The 20,886-nt window shown below is 32.4% G+C and overlaps 1 protein-coding gene and 2 long non-coding RNA genes across 6 annotated transcripts in view; 2 read left to right on the top strand and 1 right to left on the bottom strand.

Annotated features, from left to right (window-relative positions):
* Window positions 1-20,886, top strand: part of LOC127720601 (arginine-glutamic acid dipeptide repeats protein-like) — a 121,990-nt gene that overhangs the window by 69,068 nt on the left and 32,036 nt on the right. For all 3 annotated transcript variants that reach the window (XM_052227269.1, XM_052227271.1, XM_052227268.1), the window contains exon 10: window positions 2,032-2,112. In XM_052227269.1, coding sequence (XP_052083229.1) covers window positions 2,032-2,112 — 81 coding nt within the window. The remainder of the gene's footprint in view (window positions 1-2,031; window positions 2,113-20,886) is intronic.
* LOC127720604 (uncharacterized) lies at window positions 14,443-17,606 on the top strand. Of its 2 annotated transcripts, none has more exons than XR_007990892.1 (2): window positions 14,443-14,596; window positions 17,415-17,606. It is a non-coding gene; the product is annotated as an uncharacterized LOC127720604 (long non-coding RNA). The 2 variants fall into 2 exon arrangements; XR_007990893.1 differs by lacking the exon at window positions 14,443-14,596 and adding an exon at window positions 15,835-16,000.
* The window catches only part of LOC127720606 (uncharacterized), a 41,401-nt gene continuing 38,194 nt past the window's right edge, over window positions 17,680-20,886 (bottom strand). Inside the window, exon 2 of the long non-coding RNA XR_007990895.1 lies at window positions 17,680-17,860. This is a non-coding gene — a long non-coding RNA (uncharacterized LOC127720606). The remainder of the gene's footprint in view (window positions 17,861-20,886) is intronic.

Genomic DNA, 20,886 nt, shown 5'->3' with positions numbered 1-20,886 from the left:
TATGGGCAAAATTAGTACAATGATAAAAGCACATTAAACGTTTACAGTATAGTCAATACAAAAGAAAAACAGCTCAAATATGGAATTTAGGATAATAAATTTGTTTAAAATTGTTATTTCCCAAATACCACATTAGATAATCGACTTTACTCATAACCATTTCAATATTAAACATAATGGATAATTTCAGGACAAATATAAACTTAATATTTGAAGTTTTTATAGATGACTGTTGAATAATACATGGTTATTTATTTGCCTAACGAATTGTAAAACCATTAATATCCTTGATGTAATGTATAACATACTGAGCATGTCACTATATTTGTTATGAATATTTGATTAGACTTACACACAAAGGATGCAGACGTGTCAGTTTTCAGAGAAAACTTAGGCTAAGTGAATAGAATGTCATATTTTGGTAATTTGATCAAAAGTTGGTGTATAATTTATCAACTGTAGTTGTCAATTTTTTATTACACAGTTGTAAGTGCGAAATATTTTATCAGTTGTAAGTAGAAAATGGGCCAAAAGACAAAAAAATGTGTATGTCACTTTGAAACTGAGTAAAAAAATTAAATTGAAACGCCACAAAAATTATTTTGGATATTTGACAAATCAGTGGATGAATAACTACAGTCCACAACGAAATTCTTAGCTAGATATTTGTAAATGTGTCCATGATATGTAACATTTAAGTCAAGAAGAAAAAAATGATCTTTTGGTTTGTTTGACAAAAAAGCGTTTTACCTCATGTTGATGCATAATTAACCACAGTTGTGATGAATATTTCATAAGACATTTGAAATGAAAAAGTGAAGGCCAAGGTAAAAAAAAAATCAGTTTTCACTTTTAAAATTGTACTGAAATTTTTGTTTATTGTTTATGTTATACCAAATGTTTTTTGTGTGTTTGTTCAACTTGTTGGTTTGCTGCTGCCTTATTGACATAATTTAGTTTTTACATCTAAATTTTCCCAGATGCATTCATAGTTTGCCAATGGCTACATAGAAATACAATTAATGTATAAAAAAATGTCGCTACTGAATTATCTTGACAGACTTTAGTTTGTCAGCTTGTTGTTACTTTTTAAGCTAATAAGCATTTGAAATGGTATATTATTAATTTAGCAGTAGAAATAACTGGTTTAGTAGGCAGCCATTTTCTTTAACGTCTGTGTAAGCAATGCTATAAAATTAATGAGTAATGAATTGTAGCATAAAGGCTTTTGATTACAATGTGTAAATATTGAAAGCGCTGGGTGAATTTACAAATTTCTCAAATTAGTTTCTTGATTGGATTAGATAGGTGTTTTACAGAGACAGCAGTACATGGTAAAATCCATAGTGCTTTACGTAATAAACAACTAATATTAGTCAGGGCCTAGAGTCCAAGGGATGATATCGATTGATTGATGATAGATATCAATGAAGGGCATCATCAGTAAGGACCAAATATCTGAGAGATGATTGACTTCGATGATGAATAAATTTCAGTGATGGGCATTGTCAGCTAAGGGACCAAGTATCCAAGGTTAAAGTATCTGAAACAAAAAGAAATACTGAATATAAACACAAACGTGTTATGAATGTGTTTTGAGGTAGCAGAATTGTTCGAGTCAAATTTTAGGCATTTTAAATTTCTTATGTTGGTCATTCTACTACCGGTACATAAAAAGGAAATGGTTTTATGCAAGAGAAAATTAGGCAGTTAATCGAAATATGTAATCAAATGCCTTAATGGTATGCGATTAAGTTGAGTCGACTATATAACAATTTGTTTACTTTTATCTGTGAATGGCAGACAGAACTAAATGTAGATATCACCATGGAAACACACCTTATTTTGCATAAATTACATGGATGACAAGGGGGAGAACCAATTAAAGAAGGGAGATAACCCTAATTAAGGATATACATTTGTTTATATAGTTCTTGATTTTAATGAACATTATTCCAAAATTAAATCATTTTTCATCAGCCATTGTCAGTGATATCACATGCAGCTCATAATTACATTTTTTTCCTACAGAAACGATTTGTGAAAGGTCTTCGACAATATGGTAAAAACTTCTTCAAGATTAGAAAAGAGCTACTGCCACATAAAGAAACGGTAAGTTTATCTAAGATGCTGCTGAAAGGGATGATTCTGTAGATCATCAATATTTCATTTCAGAGTCCCTTTTCAGAGACAAGATTTGCTGATTATATCAGACTCCCTTTTCAGAGACGAGATTTGCTGATTATTTCAGAGTCCCTTTTCAGAGACAAGATATGCTGATTATTTCAGACTGCCTTTACAGTAACAAGATATGCCTTGCTGTTTGTAATGGTCATAGAACAGTAAGTCAGCTATGTCATTGATGTTTAGAAGATTTTCGATGAATCTTTGTCAGGTTGAAATCGAACTGAAAATTCAAACAAAATCATATATTTACCTCTCATAATTGCTGAGATATGACAGATTTAGAATATGAAATAAATGCACAGTGTATAGAACATATCGTCAGCACACAATCATAAGTTTATCCTCATACCTCATTTTAACAAGTACATTTTTATACACCCGTCTACGTATGTCTGTCCATCGGTCGTCAACATGTTGGACAATAACTATATAACACTTGAACCAATTTGCATGAAACTTTGGTGAATTGTTGATATCCATTGATGTACGTCCCCTGTCAATTTTTATAAATTTTAGATTTTACATTTCCAAGTTATGGGATTTTTTTCATAAAAAAGGGGGGATTTTCCAGTTTTTGGACAGTACTCAAAAAGCTTAGAGCAGTTTTCATGAAACTTTGGTGACTGGTTTATATCTATTAAAATAAACTCCCTTTAGTTTTTTATAAATTTTTGATATGACATTGAGGAGTAATGGAACTGTATTCGTTGAAAAAGCAATGGGCGTATCATGCGCTCATGGCGCAGCTCTTTATTTTATATGTTATTTTCCAGTTTTCGGACAATAACTCAAAAATGCTTTTAGCAGTTTTCATGAAACTTTGGTGAATTGTTTATATCTATTGACGTAAGCTCCTTTTCAATTTTTATGTTTATTAAAACATTCATAAGTGAACATAACACTTTTATTACAAAAACATAAGTGAACATTTCAGAGACTGTGATAATTTAACTCATATATACAATCTTTATTTTACACATTATTAATTTACAATTATATAGTTATTTTCTAATTCAAAGTTAAGGAGGAATGTAATATCTGAATATTCCGGGAACGTTACGCACAAACCTTATTAACTTATTACGTTACGTCGCTACAGCGATACCAATTGTATATTTCTTAGTCATTATTAAAATACCATCTGAATAATCAAGTCTTTCTCCGATCATTCAATGTATAAATTTTAGATATCACATTTCAGAGTTATGGGATTTTATTCATAAAAAAGGGGTGATTTTCCAGTTTTCGGACAATATCTTTAAAGTGCTTTGAGCAGTTTTTATGAAACTTTGTTGACTGGTTTATATCTATTAAGATAACCTCCCTTTAGTTTTTCATGAATTTCTGATATGACATTGAGAAGTTATTGAACTTTATTCTTTGAAAAAGCGACGGGCGTATCATGCGCTCGTAGCGCAGCTGTTTATTTTTTGGTGTTTACATGATTCAAGGACAACTGTATTTGGTGTATACATCATTGATAATATAGTTCTGGGTGACATTTAAAAAACAAAATTTGCAAATAAATAACAGTTGTAATGCAATTAAGTTGTCAAAGTGACTTTTTGTACATTTTCACACCACTATCATAGAATGTGCAATACATGAAAACATAGGGAGTAACTGATCCTGATTGTGTATCATTCCAGTGGATTTTTTGTGCAATATATAGAGACATATTGAATAACCTATCATGATTGTATATCATCCCAGTGGATGTTTCCCCCTATCTTCATTGTTGTTATAGAGATGATGTTGAGCTAGAAGAAGTGTAGCGCTTACATTGATTCATGACATGTTTTGTGTGGTAACAGCATGAATAACACATAATTATATTGACAAAAATTGACTCTGAAGGCCATAAATAATTAATTTTTGTTCTTTGGATTTCCCTGTATCAGTTTTTGTACAGATTAGGTTTAAAGAATTTTTTATTGCAACAGATTTTCCTGAATAAAACTCATCTCAGTTGTATATGAATCTCATGATCCCTTGCAGACGTTCCTAAATTTGATCCCTTGCTCTTATTCCTGAGTATGAACCTCGACCTCTTTATATTGTGCAAACAGGAAATGTAAAACTGAGTATGAAACTTTACACATTTTTGGGAAGCTGATATCTTTATTTTTCTACAAACAGGAGAATTAAAAAGAAGATACTTGTTCGTATTATGTCAGAAGTGAAGACATTTTTTAAAGTCAAAATTGAAAATCTTTTTTAATAGTGTGAATTTCTGCATGATATTTAGTCACTTACTTCTGAAATAAAATTTTTGGAGAAACTTAGAATTCAAGTTTACGAAAAAAAAAAGTTGTTTCATGAAGATTTGCCTAAAAAACATTTTTTTCTTGCAGAAACCTTTAGAACAAAAAATCAATTATGTTTGGCCTGAAACTTGAAAAATGAAGTCTTTCATCTTTGGTCTACAGATATAAATATTTTTAAGGAAATTAATTTATTATAACCATATTTTCAACTCAATTATTTTTCTAAACAATGTTTTGTTGACTATTTAACTGAGACGTTTACAAATATTTGTATCGGCTTGTTATACAGTTTAAGTTTGATTTAGGAGTTAAAGATTCATTCTCACTTAACTGTGAACTGTTTGTTCCCAGTTTATAAAAGCAAATATTCCAATACAATGACTTTAGGTTTTAAAGGCTTTTAAAAAGACATACATTATAAATATATGGGACTTAAAATCTTTTATTGTAAAGTGAAATATTGATTCGCTTTCGGTAAAGTCATCAATTATACCCTTTTAAACTTGCAAAAAGTCAGGGGAAGCTAAAAGGGACTGATAATATCTTGTTGAATGGCCCTCAGAAACCTGTAATTATTAAGTACAAATATTTTTAGCAAAAATTAATTAAAGGAGAGCAATATTGTCGATGCTGGCCAGTAATTTTGTTTGTCCATGAAGTCTGTTCATTTGAAGTTCTGTCAAAGAAATGAAGGCAAATTAGATTACTGGACTTTTTATACGACCGCAAAAAAATTTTTGTGGTCGTATATTGGTATGACGTTGGCGTCGTCGTCGTCCGGCGTCGTCGTCGTCGTCGTCGTCCGGCGTCGTCCGAAGACACATTGGTTTTCGCACTCTAACTTTAGTTTAAGTAAATGGATCTTTATGAAATTTTACCACAAGGTTCAATACCACAAAAGGAAGGTTGGGATTGATTTTGGGGGTTATGGTAATAACAGTAAAGGAATTAGGGGCCAAAAAGGGGCCAAAAATAAGCATTTTTGTAACTTCCAGACATAACTTGTGTGTTAGTGTATGGATCTCTCTGACATTGTACCACAAGGTTCCATATCACTAAAGGAATGCTGGGATTGATTTTGGGGGTAATTGCCTCAAAATTTTAGGAATTAGGGGCCAAAAAAGGGGCAAAAAACAAGCATTTTTCTAGTTTCATGACAATAACTTGTGTGTAAGTGTATGGATCTTTCTGAAATTGTACTACAAGGTTCCATATCACAAAGGGAAAGCTGGGTTTGAGTTTGGGGGTAATTGCCCTAAACGTTTAGGAATTTGGGGCCAAAAAGGGGCCAAAAAACACATTTTTTTCTAGTTTCCAGACAATAACTTGTGTTCAAGTGTATGGATCTCTCTGAAATTGTACTGCAAGGTACCATACCACAAAGGGAAGGCTGGGATTGAGTTTGGGGGTGATGAATCATAATGGGGGTTCAAAAAATTTTGGGGGGGGATTTATTTTTTTTTCCTTTTTATCTTTTTTTCCTTTTTTGTTTCTTTTAAAATTTTCCATTTTAAGTTGGTTATTTCTGATTTATATTTAAAATCAAATAATAATGATATGGTAGGAGATACACACCAAACAGGATGTGTAAATTATTATATTATAAGTATTGTGCAATAGCAAGAAATTTTCAATTGCACAGTATTGCACAATAGCAAGAAATCTTCAATTGCACAGTATTGCGCAATAGCAAGAAATCTTCAATTGCACAGTATTGTGCAATAGCAAGAAATATCCAATAGCACAATATTGCGCAATAGCAAGAAATTGTCAATTGTACAGTATTGCGCAATAGCAAGAAATATTTAATAGCACAGGATTGTGCAAAAGAAGATACTTCCTATAAATTGCTTATTTCTTGACCAATTTCAATGGGGTTTTATTCTTGATTTCATGGGGTTCTTTAATATGCTGAATCTAACCGTGTATTTAGTTTTTGGATTTTGGGCCCCGTTTTTAAATTGGTCCACATTGAGGTCCAAAGGGTCCAAAATTAAACTTTGTTTGATTTCATCAAAAATTGAATTATTGTGGTTCTTTGATATGCCGAATCTAACTGTGTATTTAGATTCTTAAATTTTGGTTCGGTTTTCAAATTGGTCTACATTAAGGTCCAAAGGGTCCAAAATTAAACTTAGTTTGATTTTAACAAAAATTGAATTCTTAGGGTTCTTTGATATGCTGAATCTAAACATGTATTTAGACTTTTGATTATGGGCCCAGTTTTCAAGTTGGTCCAAATCGGGGTCCAAAATTAAACTTTGTTTGATTTCAACAAAAATTGAATATATGGGGTTCTTTGATATGCTGAATCTAACCATGTATTTAGATTTTTGATTTTTGGGCCCCGTTATCAACTTTGTCCACATTGAGGTCAAAAGGGTCCAAAATTAAACTTTGTTTGATTTCATCAAAAATTGAATTATTGGAGTTCTTTGATATGCCGAATCTAACCGTGTATTTAGATTCTAAATTTTTGGTTCCGTTTTCAAATTGGTCTACATTAAGGTCCAAAGGGTCCAAAATTAAACTTAGTTTGATTTTAACAAAAATTGAATTCTTAGGGTTCTTTGATATGCTGAATCTAAACATGTATTTAGATTTTTGATTATGGGCCCAGTTTTCAAGTTGGTCCAAATCGGGGTCCAAAATTAAACTTTGTTTGATTTCAACAAAAATTGAATATATGGGGTTCTTTGATATGCTGAATCTAACCATGTATTTAGATTTTTGATTTTTGGGCCCCGTTATCAACTTTGTCCACATTGAGGTCAAAAGGGTCCAAAATTAAACTTTGTTTGATTTCATCAAAAATTGAATTCTTGGGGTTCTTTGATATGCTGAATCTAACCATGTATTTAGATTTTGGATATTGGACCATAATAGGTGAATGTCCAATTTAAAATTTTTAAGTTCTTAGACCACATTCAATCTGTGTTAGAAACCTATGCTGTGTCAAATATTTAATCACAATCCAAATCCAAAGCTGTATCAAGCTTGAATGTTGTGTCCATACTTCCCCCAACTGTTCAGGGTTCGACCTCTGCGGTCGTATCAAGCTGCGCCCTGCGGAGCATTTTATTATGATATTAAAATTAAAAAGATACATAAACAATTTGAGAAAAGAGAAGGGAAGCTACACAGAAAAATAGGAAAGAGTGAGAGAAGGATCTGCAATTAAAATGTTTGGGAAGTCAAGGATCCCTGTTTTGTTTTGTAGTGGAAAGTCCCTATTCTGTTCCTTCTAGATCATCTCTAATGACTATGTCATAAAAATTAACAAGATTTTCACAAAATTCTGTCATTAATTGAATTTATTTGAAAGGGAAGGTGACTTTTAAAGAATAAATAAATGAAAGCTTCTTCCATAGTTGTAAAAGTCCTTTGTAAAAGTCCTTTGTAACAGTCCTTTGTAACAGTCCTTTGTAAAAGTCCTTTGTAAAAGTCCTTTGTAAAAGTCCTTTGTAACAGTCCTTTGTAACAGTCCTTTGTAAAAGTCCTTTGTAACAGTCCTTTGTAACAGTCCTTTGTAACAGTCCTTTGTAAAAGTCCTTTGTAACAGTCCTTTGTAACAGTCCTTTGTAAAAGTCCTTTGTAAAAGTCCTTTGTAACAGTCCTTTGTAACAGTCCTTTGTAAAAGTCCTTTGTAAAAGTCCTCTGTAAAAGTCCTTTGTAAAAGTCCTTTGTAACAGTCCTTTGTAACAGTCCTTTGTAACAGTCCTTTGTAACAGTCCTTTGTAAAAGTCCTTTGTAACAGTCCTTTGTAACAGTCCTTTGTAAAAGTCCTTTGTAAAAGTCCTTTGTAACAGTCCTTTGTAAAAGTCCTTTGTAAAAGTCCTTTGTAACAGTCCTTTGTAAAAGTCCTTTGTAACAGTCCTTTGTAACAGTCCTTTGTAACAGTCCTTTGTAACAGTCCTTTGTAAAAGTCCTTTGTAACAGTCCTTTGTAACAGTCCTTTGTAAAAGTCCTTTGTAACAGTCCTTTGTAAAAGTCCTTTGTAAAAGTCCTTTGGTCTTATTTGTCTCACTTTTTAAGTTAAGACTGTAAGCGAGGTATTGGTGAAAAAGAAACCCCCCTCTCTGCCTCTATGTATTCACCGTCTGGCCTTTGAATTCATCATAATCATTATGTACAGTTTCTGGAGAACTTTGTGATAAAAATCTTAATGTCCTTTTTGTTGGGTGCACAAATACATATAATGTGCATCAAATGCATATTAAATACATGCCATAAAGGTTTGTTCTGTCCACATGGTGCTAATTTTTATTTTGCATCATTTGATGTGCATTCAAGGAACATGTATTTGCTCATGCAGAAAGAAAACATTAACTGTATTTGACAAGGGTTTCCCCAAAGGTAATTGAGGTAACACTGCTATCATACTCAAAGTTTCTTTCTACATGAGGTTTTAAAAAATAGGATATTTCCTACATACATAATGTTCTGATTTTGTCCTTATTGACAGTACAGTCCCTATCAATAACAATCAAACCTTAGGAAATTTGTCCAAAATATATTCAAAATTGTTTTAAAATGTGAAGAGTTTTGCTTTTGATTGAAATAAAAGACTGTTAATTACAAATATTTGAAAAAAGCTTTGAAAACACTATTAAAATGCAGCATTTCTTGATCTTGCAATAATTAATCTTGTATTTTTGTAAATTGTTCAATAAATTTGCAAAAATGTCTGAATAAACCTTCTACTTGATAGTGATTCAGTTTTGACCCACTTTTAGACCCCTGCAATAATTTCATGAACAAAAGAATACCTGTAGGTCAGTAGATGTAAAATAGCAATTAAATACAACTAAATATATTTAATGCATTTTAATGTGTGGCACAGGTTGTTGCGATATAAAATGTGTATATCTCACTTAATCATGTGTGAAATGCATTGTTAAAGAAACTTATCTTACAAGATATTTAATGAAAAACTAATAACAATGGGTTGTTTGTTCATTGGAGAAATAAATTTATCCTTTAGGTCTTTCTCATATGTTAAATCATACAGAAATTACATTGAGTATCAAACAAGATCAAGCAGTTATTTCTTCAGAACATTTGTTTTATATTACAGTGAAATCTGTCTAAAGGAAACCGTAACTTTAACCAGAATCCTGTCTAAAATGAACTCATTTTTGAAGGCCTCTCTGTGACTTTGAGATGAAGAACAGTATTAAAAGCACTGTTCTTTGCTTTTTGTGTGTTTTCTGCTGTGCATGTACTGCGGTTTTGTGTCAGATCCTTTGTTTTTCTATCATGTTCTAGGAGGGGTTTGATACGCTTTTTGGTTGTGGGATATAGGTGGTAAAATAGATTTATGTTAGGAAAAAGATAGGGAAAAATGGGAAGTGGAAAAATAAAGGATTTGGGAAATGAGCATCTCTCATGTCACACCCCTCTGACACACATATACAATGATTTTCTAGGACACACATATACAATGATTTTCTATGACACACATATACAATGATTTTCTAGAACACACATATACAATGATTTTCTAGGACACACATATACAATGAATTTCTAGGACGCACATATACAATGAATTTCTAGGACACACATATATATATACAATGATCTTCTATGACACACATATACAATGATTTTCCAATTTTAGAAGAATCTTCAGTCTGAAATTGTTGATTTTAGAAAGGTTTCACTGTTCTATTGCCACATCTGCAGCTGAATCAAAGATCAATGTTTTTTTATAGATGGCTTACATCACATGGAGTTATTTGTTTATTACATAGTAATGAAATAGACTTTGGCATTAGTTGTATATTACATATAGATGAAATAGACATTGGCAACAATGAAGCATGAAATTATGGCAGGAATTCCACTTGATTGATCTAAGCTTTGATGACAAAATAGAAAAATTATCAGAAATGCAATCTTCAAAATAATTTTATTGGGATTGTAATCAGAGCCTATAGTAATAACATTTAGCCTTTCTGTCTGTCCACAAAAAAATACACTCTTTTGGTCTCTGTTATATGACAAACATTCAAATTTTTTTATGACAAACATTCAATTTAGCCTTGACTAAAATTTTGCTTCTTTTATATAATAAACTCATTATAGATACCAGAATTAAAGTTTTGTACATCAGACGTGTGTTTCGTCTACAAAAGACTCATAAGTGACGCTGTAATAAAAAGAATTGAAACATCCAAATAAAGTACTAAGTTGAAGAGAAGTGAGGCCCCATAAATTCTGAAATGTTTTACCAAATACACCTAAGGTAATCTATTCCTGAGGTAGAAAATAAGAGAGGTCTTATAGTTACAACCCTTGACTCTTCTGATTCTGGATACAGGCTTCATTATTTTATCTAAAAGATCAAGAATTCTGTCTACTACCCAGAAGCCAACACAAATTGCCTTATTTAAAAAAAAATTCAACTGATAACTTTTAATATTGAAAACTAGTGTTAAATAACTGGGTCCCTGTGCCTCTAAGTTTTACAAACCCTAAAGACATATTCATGATTATAGTATTTAATGGAATCGATTTCTGTATTCCAATGATTTGCGGGAGTAATTACGATCACAGCATTAACAACACACTGAAAGAGTTACTAACACTTATGACCAAAAAGAGGCTCATAAAGTGAATAGTTGTTCATCTACAAATAAATTAGTTTACCACTTGTAATAAGTTAGCCAATATTGTGCAAACATGAGGATCAAAGTTGTTGAACAATGGAGAAAATTGATTTTCCTACGTGTCATGTTAGTTTTGTTAGGGTCTTGAGAATGTTTGTTTAGATCAGCGATAAATCTTTTACGTCTTGATCCAATGGAAATTTTGTCCTATTGATTTTGTTGAAAAGATAAATGCATATTATCTGGTCTGCTCATGTCAAAATAAGTCAGAGTTGTGTTTAACGGTGCATGATACTGTTAAATCACAAATAATTGTGTCTTTATAAATGCAATTTTTGTATAACGGACAGATAAATGTGAGATTATGATGAATACTGAGTATCAGGACATGCATCAGGGATTTAAAATGTGAAATTGTTCATTCTTTTAAATGTCATACTTATCCTGTCCAATTTTTTTACAATAATAAAAAATAAACATGACAAAAATTTATTTATTTACAGTTTTTCAAAACTTTGATATTTACTTCATTCAAAGATTTATTCTATAACTGAAATAAAAATGGCCAGTGAGACCATTTTCAAAGATTTCTCCTTTCCTTCTGGCATTTCTTTGTAAATTTGTCCTTTTTCTAGAGGATCTGTCCTGAAATTTAATATTAAACTTCTAATTTAGGTTTTGAAGGGATGGAAGAATTTGGGATATTCCATATTAAGTCACGATTTCTGCTACCTTGGTTCTTGATTTTCGGCAAAATATCAGACACTGTGTCAGGTTCAGTTGCATTAGAATATGTTTTTTTATTGCTATAACTTCACAGGATAAAAGACAATACTCATTGTTTTAGAAAAACCTTTTACAGATGAACTCTTTTCAAAGCAAATTAGTAAAGATTGGATGATAATTAGTTGCCATTACCGAGTAACGCAGTGGCTTATAGTTTTGTTAAATTGATAAACATTTACAACCAAAAATCAGAGCTATATAATTAAGCAAAACATGCCATTGATTCTGTTGGTTACATAATCAGTTACAAAGATCATGAAGACATTCTCCTAGTGCAGAACATGCAAATTGAAAATAAATGCTTTGATGTGCACTGTATACTTATATTAGCAGATATCATTTGCTGTGTAGAGATTGGTTTGTACCCATTCTTAAAGTTTAATGTATCCATTTTAGATGGGATTCAAGCTTTTGAATATTTTTATTTACAACCATTAGTAGTTGTGTTTGATAACGTAATTTTGACTCCATCATCTTGTCGGAAATCAGCTTCAACCAACTTTTTAGATTAAGGTGATCTTTCGAGGCATTTCGATGGAATATATACACTGTTGCAACTTTGACCTTCAGTAAGACAAAAATACAGGTCGCCCTAAATAGATTTGTGAGAACAAGGATAAAAGAGTTTTTGTTGAAAATTATACTTGGAATATTCCAATATCTGAATTAGAAACGTATATATTTATTGGTCAAATTTTGGAAGAATTTGAACATAATTACTACTACTAGAAGGTATTTAACGACCTTGACTACCAATGAGGCACATTTTTTTGTTCTTTCTATCATTTGATTTCAGAATAAATGGTAAAAAAAAAATACATCAATTTCTCCTACTTTTGTATTATTTGTATCCATTTTACCAGCAACTTATTTACCCAAGATAATGGAATATGAATAAAATTGTGTGGGACTCTTGATTGAAATCCTGATTAAAAATAATAGAACTGGAAACATTTTGAAATAAATAAATCATATAATGTGTTTTAAGGGAAAGAACTCCATTTAGAATTGATGGGGAAAAGTTAGAGAAATGTACAGGTTTCAGTTGCATTATTTGTTTACATTTTATCAGCAACTGTTTTACTCCAAGAAGGTACTCTGAATAGTGTGTGGGACTTCTGATTGAATGATACAGGGTTGAAATTATTTTTCATTTAATTAGGATCATCAAGTTTGTTTTTTAAATCATTATTTCAGAAAATGTAATACTTACTTTACTTAGTGTAGACATTGTTAACTAAGCCACCATTCAATTTGCATTTTCCATTAAGTTCAAAATTCAAAGTTCTCTCAACCAAATTTAGGTAAACTTTTTCCACATTTTTTCCCCCTGTAATACAATACTGACATTTCTAATAACAGGAAGTGCTACCAATTTTTTTCTAAATTGATTTTTTACACTACTAAAACCCTATGGAAAATGCATTACAAATAATTGCTGTCTCGTAACCTTCAGTTTGCCAGCATCATCCTGGCCTTCAAAAAGAGGGAGCAGATACCAACAGTACAATGAAAACAATCTATTACATATAGATTCTACCTCTGCATCAAATGTCATACGATATTTCTCCACTCAAGACAATGAAAACAATCTATTACATATAGATTCTACCTCTGCATCAAATGTCATATGATATTTCTCCACTATAGACAATGAGAACCATCTATTACATATAGATTCAACCTCTGCATCAAATGTCATACAATATTTCTCCACTCAAGACAATGAAAATCATCTATTACATATAGATTCTACCTCTGCATCAAATGTCATACGATATTTCTCCACTATAGACAATGAAAACGATCTATTACATAGAGATTCTACCTCTGCATCAAACGTGATACGATATTTCTCCACTATAGACAATGAAAACGATCTATTACAAAGAGATTCTACCTCTGCATCAAACGTGATACGATATTTCTCCACTATAGACAATGAAAACGATCTATTACAAAGAGATTCTACCTCTGCATCAAACGTGATACGATATTTCTCCACTATAGACAATGAAAACGATCTATTACAAAGAGATTCTACCTCTGCATCAAATGTCATACAATATTTCTCCACTCAAGACAATGAAAATCATCTATTACATATAGATTCTACCTCTGCATCAAACGTGATACGATATTTCTCCACTCAAGACAATGAAAACCATCTATTACATATAGATTCTACCTCTGCATCAAATTTCATATGATATTTCTCCACTATAGACAATGAGAACCATCTATTACATATAGATTCAACCTCTGCATCAGATTCTTCCACTGCATCAAATGTGATACAATATTTCTCCACTCAAGACAATGAAAACCATCTATTACATATAGATTCTATCACTGCATCAAACATGATACGATATTTCTCCACTCAAGACAATGAAAACCATCTATTACATATAGATTCAGTTTGTTATGTTGTACCATTACTCCACTGTCCCAGGTTAGGGGGAGGGTTTGGCACCAAGAAACTAGTTTTGCTCATTGTTGAAGACCATATGGTGACCTATAGTTGTTAATTTCTGTGTCATTTGGTCTAATGTGGAGAGTTGTCTCATTGGCAATCATACCACGTCTTCTTTTTATACGACCGCAAAAATTAAAAATTTTTTGGTCGTATATTGGTATGACGTTGGCGTCGTCGTCGTCCTGCGTCGTCCGAAGACACATTGGTTTTCGCACTCTAACTTTAGTTTAAGTGAATGGATCTCCATGAAATTTTACCATAAGGTTCAATACCACGAAAGGAAGGTTGGGATTGATTTTGGGGGTTATGGTACCAACAGTTAAGGAATTAGGGGCCAAAAAGGGGCCAAAAATAAGCATTTTTGTAACTTCCAGACAATAACTTGTGTGTAAGTGTATGGATCTCTCTGACATTGTACCACAAGGTTCCATATCACAAAGGGAAGGCTGTAATTGATTTTGGGGGTAATTGCCTCAAAATGTTAGGAATTAGGGGCCAAAAAAGGGGCAAAATACAAGCATTTTTCTAGTTTCATGACAATAACTTGTGTGTAAGTAATTGGATATTTCTGAAATTGTACTACAAGGTTCCATATCACAAAGGGAAAGCTGGAATTGAGTTTGGGGGTAATTGCCTGAAACGTTTAGGATTTGGGGGCCAAAAAGGGGCCAAAAATAAGCATTTTTCTAGTTTCCAGACAATAACTTGTGTTCAAGTGTATGGATCTCTCTGAAATTGTACTGCAAGGTACCATACCACAAAGGGAAGGCTGAGATTGAGTTTGGGGGTGATGAATCATAAAGGGGTTCAAAAAATTGGGGGGGGGGGTGTTTATTCTTTTATTTTTCTTTTTTTCCTTTTTTTTTTCTTTTAAAATTTTCCATTTTAAGTTGGTTATTTCTGATTTATATTTAAAAGCAAATAATCATGATATGGTAGGAGATACACACCAAACAGGATGTGTAAATTATTATATAATAAGTATTGTGCAATAGCAAGAAATTTTCAATTGCACAGTATTGCACAATAGCAAGAAATCTTCAATTGCACAGTATTGCGCAATAGCAAGAAATCTTCAATTGCACAGTATTGCGCAATAGCAAGAAATATCCAATAGCACAATATTGCGCAATAGCAAGAAATTGTCAATTGTACAGTATTGCGCAATAGCAAGAAATATTCAATTGCACAGTATTGTGCAAAAGAAGATACTTCGTATAAATTGCTTATTTCTTGTTTTAAGTTCTTAGACCAAATTCATTCTGTGTCAGAAACCTATGCTGTGTCAAATATTTAATCACAATCCAAATTCAGTTCTGTATCAAGCTTGAACGTTGTGTCCATACTTGCCCCAACTGTTCAGGGTTCGACCTCTGCGGTCGTATCAAGCTGCGCCCAGCGGAGCATTTTATTATATCTACCACTGCATCAAATGTCATATGATATTTCTCCACTCAAGAGAGTTAAATTTTGATATTTAAAACATGAGGCTTTCCCAGGTTTTTATACGGCCGCAAAAAAATTTTGTGGTCGTATATTGGTATGACGGCGTCGTCGTCGTCGTCGTCGTCGTCGTCGTCGTCCGGCGTCGTCGTCCGAAGACACATTGGTTTTCGCACTCTAACTTTAGTTTAAGTGAATGGATCTCCATGAAATTTTACCATAAGGTTCAATACCACGAAAGGAAGGTTGGGATTGATTTTGGGGGTTATGGTACCAACAGTTAAGGAATTAGGGGCCAAAAAGGGGCCAAAAATAAGCATTTTTGTAACTTCCAGACAATAACTTGTGTGTAAGTGTATGGATCTCTCTGACATTGTACCACAAGGTTCCATATCACAAAGGGAAGGCTGTAATTGATTTTGGGGGTAATTGCCTCAAAATGTTAGGAATTAGGGGCCAAAAAAGGGGCAAAAAACAAGCATTTTTCTAGTTTCATGACAATAACTTGTGTGTGAGTAATTGGATATTTCTGAAATTGTACTACAAGGTTCCATATCACAAAGGGAAAGCTGGAATTGAGTTTGGGGGTAATTGCCTGAAACGTTTAGGATTTGGGGGCCAAAAAGGGGCCAAAAATAAGCATTTTTCTAGTTTCCAGACAATAACTTGTGTTCAAGTGTATGGATCTCTCTGAAATTGTACTGCAAGGTACCATACCACAAAGGGAAGGCTGAGATTGAGTTTGGGGGTGATGAATCATAAAGGGGTTCAAAAAATTGGGGGGGGGGGGGGGTGTTTATTCTTTTATTTTTCTTTTTTTCCTTTTTTTTTTCTTTTAAAATTTTCCATTTTAAGTTGGTTATTTCTGATTTATATTTAAAAGCAAATAATCATGATATGGTAGGAGATACACACCAAACAGGATGTGTAAATTATTATATAATAAGTATTGTGCAATAGCAAGAAATTTTCAATTGCACAGTATTGCACAATAGCAAGAAATCTTCAATTGCACAGTATTGCGCAATAGCAAGAAATCTTCAATTGCACAGTATTGCGCAATAGCAAGAAATATCCAATAGCACAATATTGCGCAATAGCAAGAAATTGTCAATTGTACAGTATTGCGCAATAGCAAGAAATATTCAATTGCACAGTATTGTGCAAAAGAAGATACTTCGTATAAATTGCTTATTTCTTGTTTTAAGTTCTTAGACCAAATTCATTCTGTGTCAGAAACCTATGCTGTGTCAAATATTTAATCACAATCCAAATTCAGTTCTGTATCAAGCTTGAACGTTGTGTCCATACTTGCCCCAACTGTTCAGGGTTCGACCTCTGCGGTCGTATCAAGCTGCGCCCAGCGGAGCATTTTATTATATCTACCACTGCATCAAATGTCATATGATATTTCTCCACTCAAGAGAGTTAAATTTTGATATTTAAAACATGAGGCTTTCCCAGGTTTTTATACGGCCGCAAAAAAATTTTGTGGTCGTATATTGGTATGACGGCGTCGTCGTCGTCGTCGTCGTCGTCGTCGTCGTCGTCGTCCGGCGTCGTCGTCCGAAGACACATTGGTTTTCGCACTCTAACTTTAGTTTAAGTGAATGGATCTTTTTGAAATTTGACCATAAGGTTAAATACCACAAAAGGAAGGTGGGGATTGATTTTGGGGGTTATGGTACCAACAGTTAAGGAATTAGGGGCCAAAAAGGGGCCAAAAATAAGCATTTTCTAGTTTCCAGACAATAACTGTGGAACGGTGTATGGATCTCTCTGAAATTATACTACAAGTTTCCATACCACAAAGGGATGGTTAGGATTTGCTTTGGGGGGTTATGGCTCAAACCGTTTAGGAATTAGGGGCAAAAAAGGGGGAAAAACAAGGTTGTCCTGGTTAATGGACAAATACTTTAGTACAAAACATAATTTAAAGCAGTGTAAGGGAGATAAATCAAATACATCATTGAAATTATCTCCCTTACACTGCTTTTAAATTATGTATAAAGTAATGGTTAATGAACAATAAAGATAATTTAAAACAGTGTAAGGGAGGTAATCCAAATACAACGTTTTGGTTACTTCCCTTACACTGCTTTTAAATTATGTTTAAAGAAATGCATATTTATAAAGGAAGACCAGTAAAAATATCTGCAAATGTTGCATCTTTTTTTTTTACAAAAAAATCCATATGAAAGATTTGACACTATATTTTTAATTCTATTATAAAATAGATTAAGTTAGCACTATGGTAAATTTAAATGGGGAATTATGGTTGCCAACTCCATTGGAAATTTGAATTGAGATTATGACCATATCTTGAGGGAAAGAATTTTTTGGGGGAAAAAAGGGGGGGGGTGGGTAAAAAGAAATTGTGGGGGGTCAATTTATTCTCATTTCAGATTTCAGAAATTAAAAAGAATTATTCTTCAAATATTATTTTTTTTTCAAATTTCAAATATTGAAAAATTTCAAGAAGTAATCTTTAATTGCACAGTATGGTGCATTAGATTTGTAAAATCTTTGATCACATTTATTTATTTATTATGCCGAATCTAACAGTGTATTTAGATTTTTAATTTTGGGTCCAGTTTTCAAATTGGTCTACATTAAGGTCCAAAGGGTCCAAAATGAAACTTTGTTTGATTTTAGCAAAAATTGAATATACGAGGTTCTTTGATATGCTGAATCTAAACATGTATTTAGATTTTTGATTTTTGGCCCAGTTTTCAAGTTGGTCCAAATTGGGGTCCAAAATTAAACTTTGTTTGATTTCAACAAAAATTGAATATATGGGGTTCTTTGATATGCTGAATCTAACCATGTATTTTGATATTGGACATTGGACCATAATAGGTAAATTAAAAAAATTCAAGTTCTTAGACCACATTCTTTCTGTGTCAGAAACCTATGCTGTGTCAAATATTTAATAACAATCCAAATTCAGAGCTGTATCAAGCTTGAATGTTGTGTCCATACTTGCCCCAACTGTTCAGGGTTCGACCTCTGCGGTCGTATCAAGCTGCGCCCCAGCGAAGCATTTTATTAATATTCAAAATTTAACTTTTGAGAGTGAAGAAATATCATACTGCCTGAGATTCAGTGGTCATGGATCTCTCTTATGATTTAAGGACAATATGAAGACAAACTTAATCTTTTTTTTTTATATGATCTGCAAAAAGATGTTGTCTTTACATGTGATGTCATCAGACATGGTCGCCTTTTTTCACAATAGAACATTAAGAGGAAAGCAAGACAATTTTTACGTCATAATTGTCCCGTTGCAGTAGGGACATGGAAATACCGGGCATCCGTCCTTATGTCCATCGGGTCTTGTTAGCACTCTCACTGGTACAATTCTTGCCAGATTTTTATAAAACTTATACTATAGGTTAATATCAGCAATATCTCGGACAAGTTATATAATGGTGGTCAATCGACTTTTTTTAAAAGAGTTATGCCCCTTGGAAATATTAAATTTATGGAAAATGGCCTCGTTAGTGCTCTCATGGGTACAATTCTTGCCAGATTTTTATAAAACTTATACTATAGGTTAATATCAGCAATATCTTGGACAAGGTCTATAATGGTGGTCGATCGACTTTTTTTTAAAAGAGTTATTCCCCTTGGAAATATAAAATATATGCAACGCGGGGGACATTGGAACTCTGTTTTTTTATTGAATTTTGACCAATGAAGAACTGAGATAAAACCAACCACACATTCATTATAACAAATAATCAACCCAGACAACCAGTCAGGGAAAATTGAAATCATAATACCGGTAAGCTGAATGAATGAAATATACTTAGTTTTAAAAAAAATTTCTGTTGGTCAAAAGTGGTGAAATGATAAAAATTTGTATGCTAATTTCATGTATGCAGATCTTTCGTAGACTTGAAAAAAAAACTAATTTAAACCTGCCACATTTTTTCGTGCCTGTCCCAAGTCAGGAACTTTGTCAGTTGTCATATCTAGATGTTTTTCGTTTTTCGTTTTTTGGAGAATTGTGTTTTATTGGCAGATCTTCAATTGTTTCGTTTACTCTTTATAGACTTTGACAATTTAGGGCTATACATTTTGCATGGTCCACCTGTCTATTGTTGAAGACTGTATGTTGTCCTCTATTTGTAATGGGTTGCTGTCTTTTTGACATATATACTAAACATCTAACATTCATATTCATTTTTCCATGTCTGCAAGAAACAGAACTTCATGTTTAAAAAAAAAGATATTTTCTCGAAGGGTTATGATTAGTCCATTCTTAAAATTATCTAATGACTTAGACTGCTATTGTAGTCCTGCCAAAATATAGATGTCAGTATAAAAAGCAATCAGGAATAAAATTCAGCAAGCTTTTAAAAAAAGTATTAATTCAACATGTATATCATTGTAGCTTGAATTTTTGGTACAAAATTCAAAATGAACTGTTTACATTATCACAGGGCTCTTTACAAGAAGCATTATAAGTAATGAAAAATTAAATCATTTGTTATAAAGATAGACTTTAAATTTTCTATTTATATTAGTGAATAATATCTAAATCTAATAAATTTTGAATTTCTTATTTTCATATTTGAGAAAGCAAATTATGAACTTTCATGTCTACCAATGTAAGTAGCAGCTTAATCCTAATCGGATTTTTATAAATCTTGTCACTTTTATAAAGTGTGTTGTAAGAGTCAACATCCATTTTACCCTCCAAAGATATCCTTGTATAGTTCAGGGTAACAATGCATGACTAATTTTTCAGTGGGTAATATCCGAGCACATTAACCTGTATTATTAACATCAACATAGATACGATTATATACTCAAAAAGTTAAAAGTTTTACAGGGTTTTTAATCAAATCAACTCAGCGGTTGTCATTTACCTTCTTTAATTGTATTTTATCTTGCCAACAGTGAGAAAGCAAGCTACCTGCCCTGCTAACATTTATATTTCACTTCTTATACTGGGAAATGTCTGATGAATTGTTCAGCCTTCCCTTTAACTGCCTGTATGGATGTTATGCTAGTATGATTGTGAGGCTAAGAACAAGCGGCCATATTGGTTTTAGCAGAAGTCACTTCACTTGGAATGTATTCTTTAGTGTTGTATGCTAAT

Source organism: Mytilus californianus, unplaced genomic scaffold, assembly GCF_021869535.1.
Source record: "Mytilus californianus isolate M0D057914Y unplaced genomic scaffold, xbMytCali1.0.p SCAF_11, whole genome shotgun sequence".
Classification (NCBI taxonomy): Eukaryota; Metazoa; Mollusca; class Bivalvia; order Mytilida; family Mytilidae; genus Mytilus; species Mytilus californianus.
This window is presented reverse-complemented; position numbering and strand designations above follow the sequence as displayed.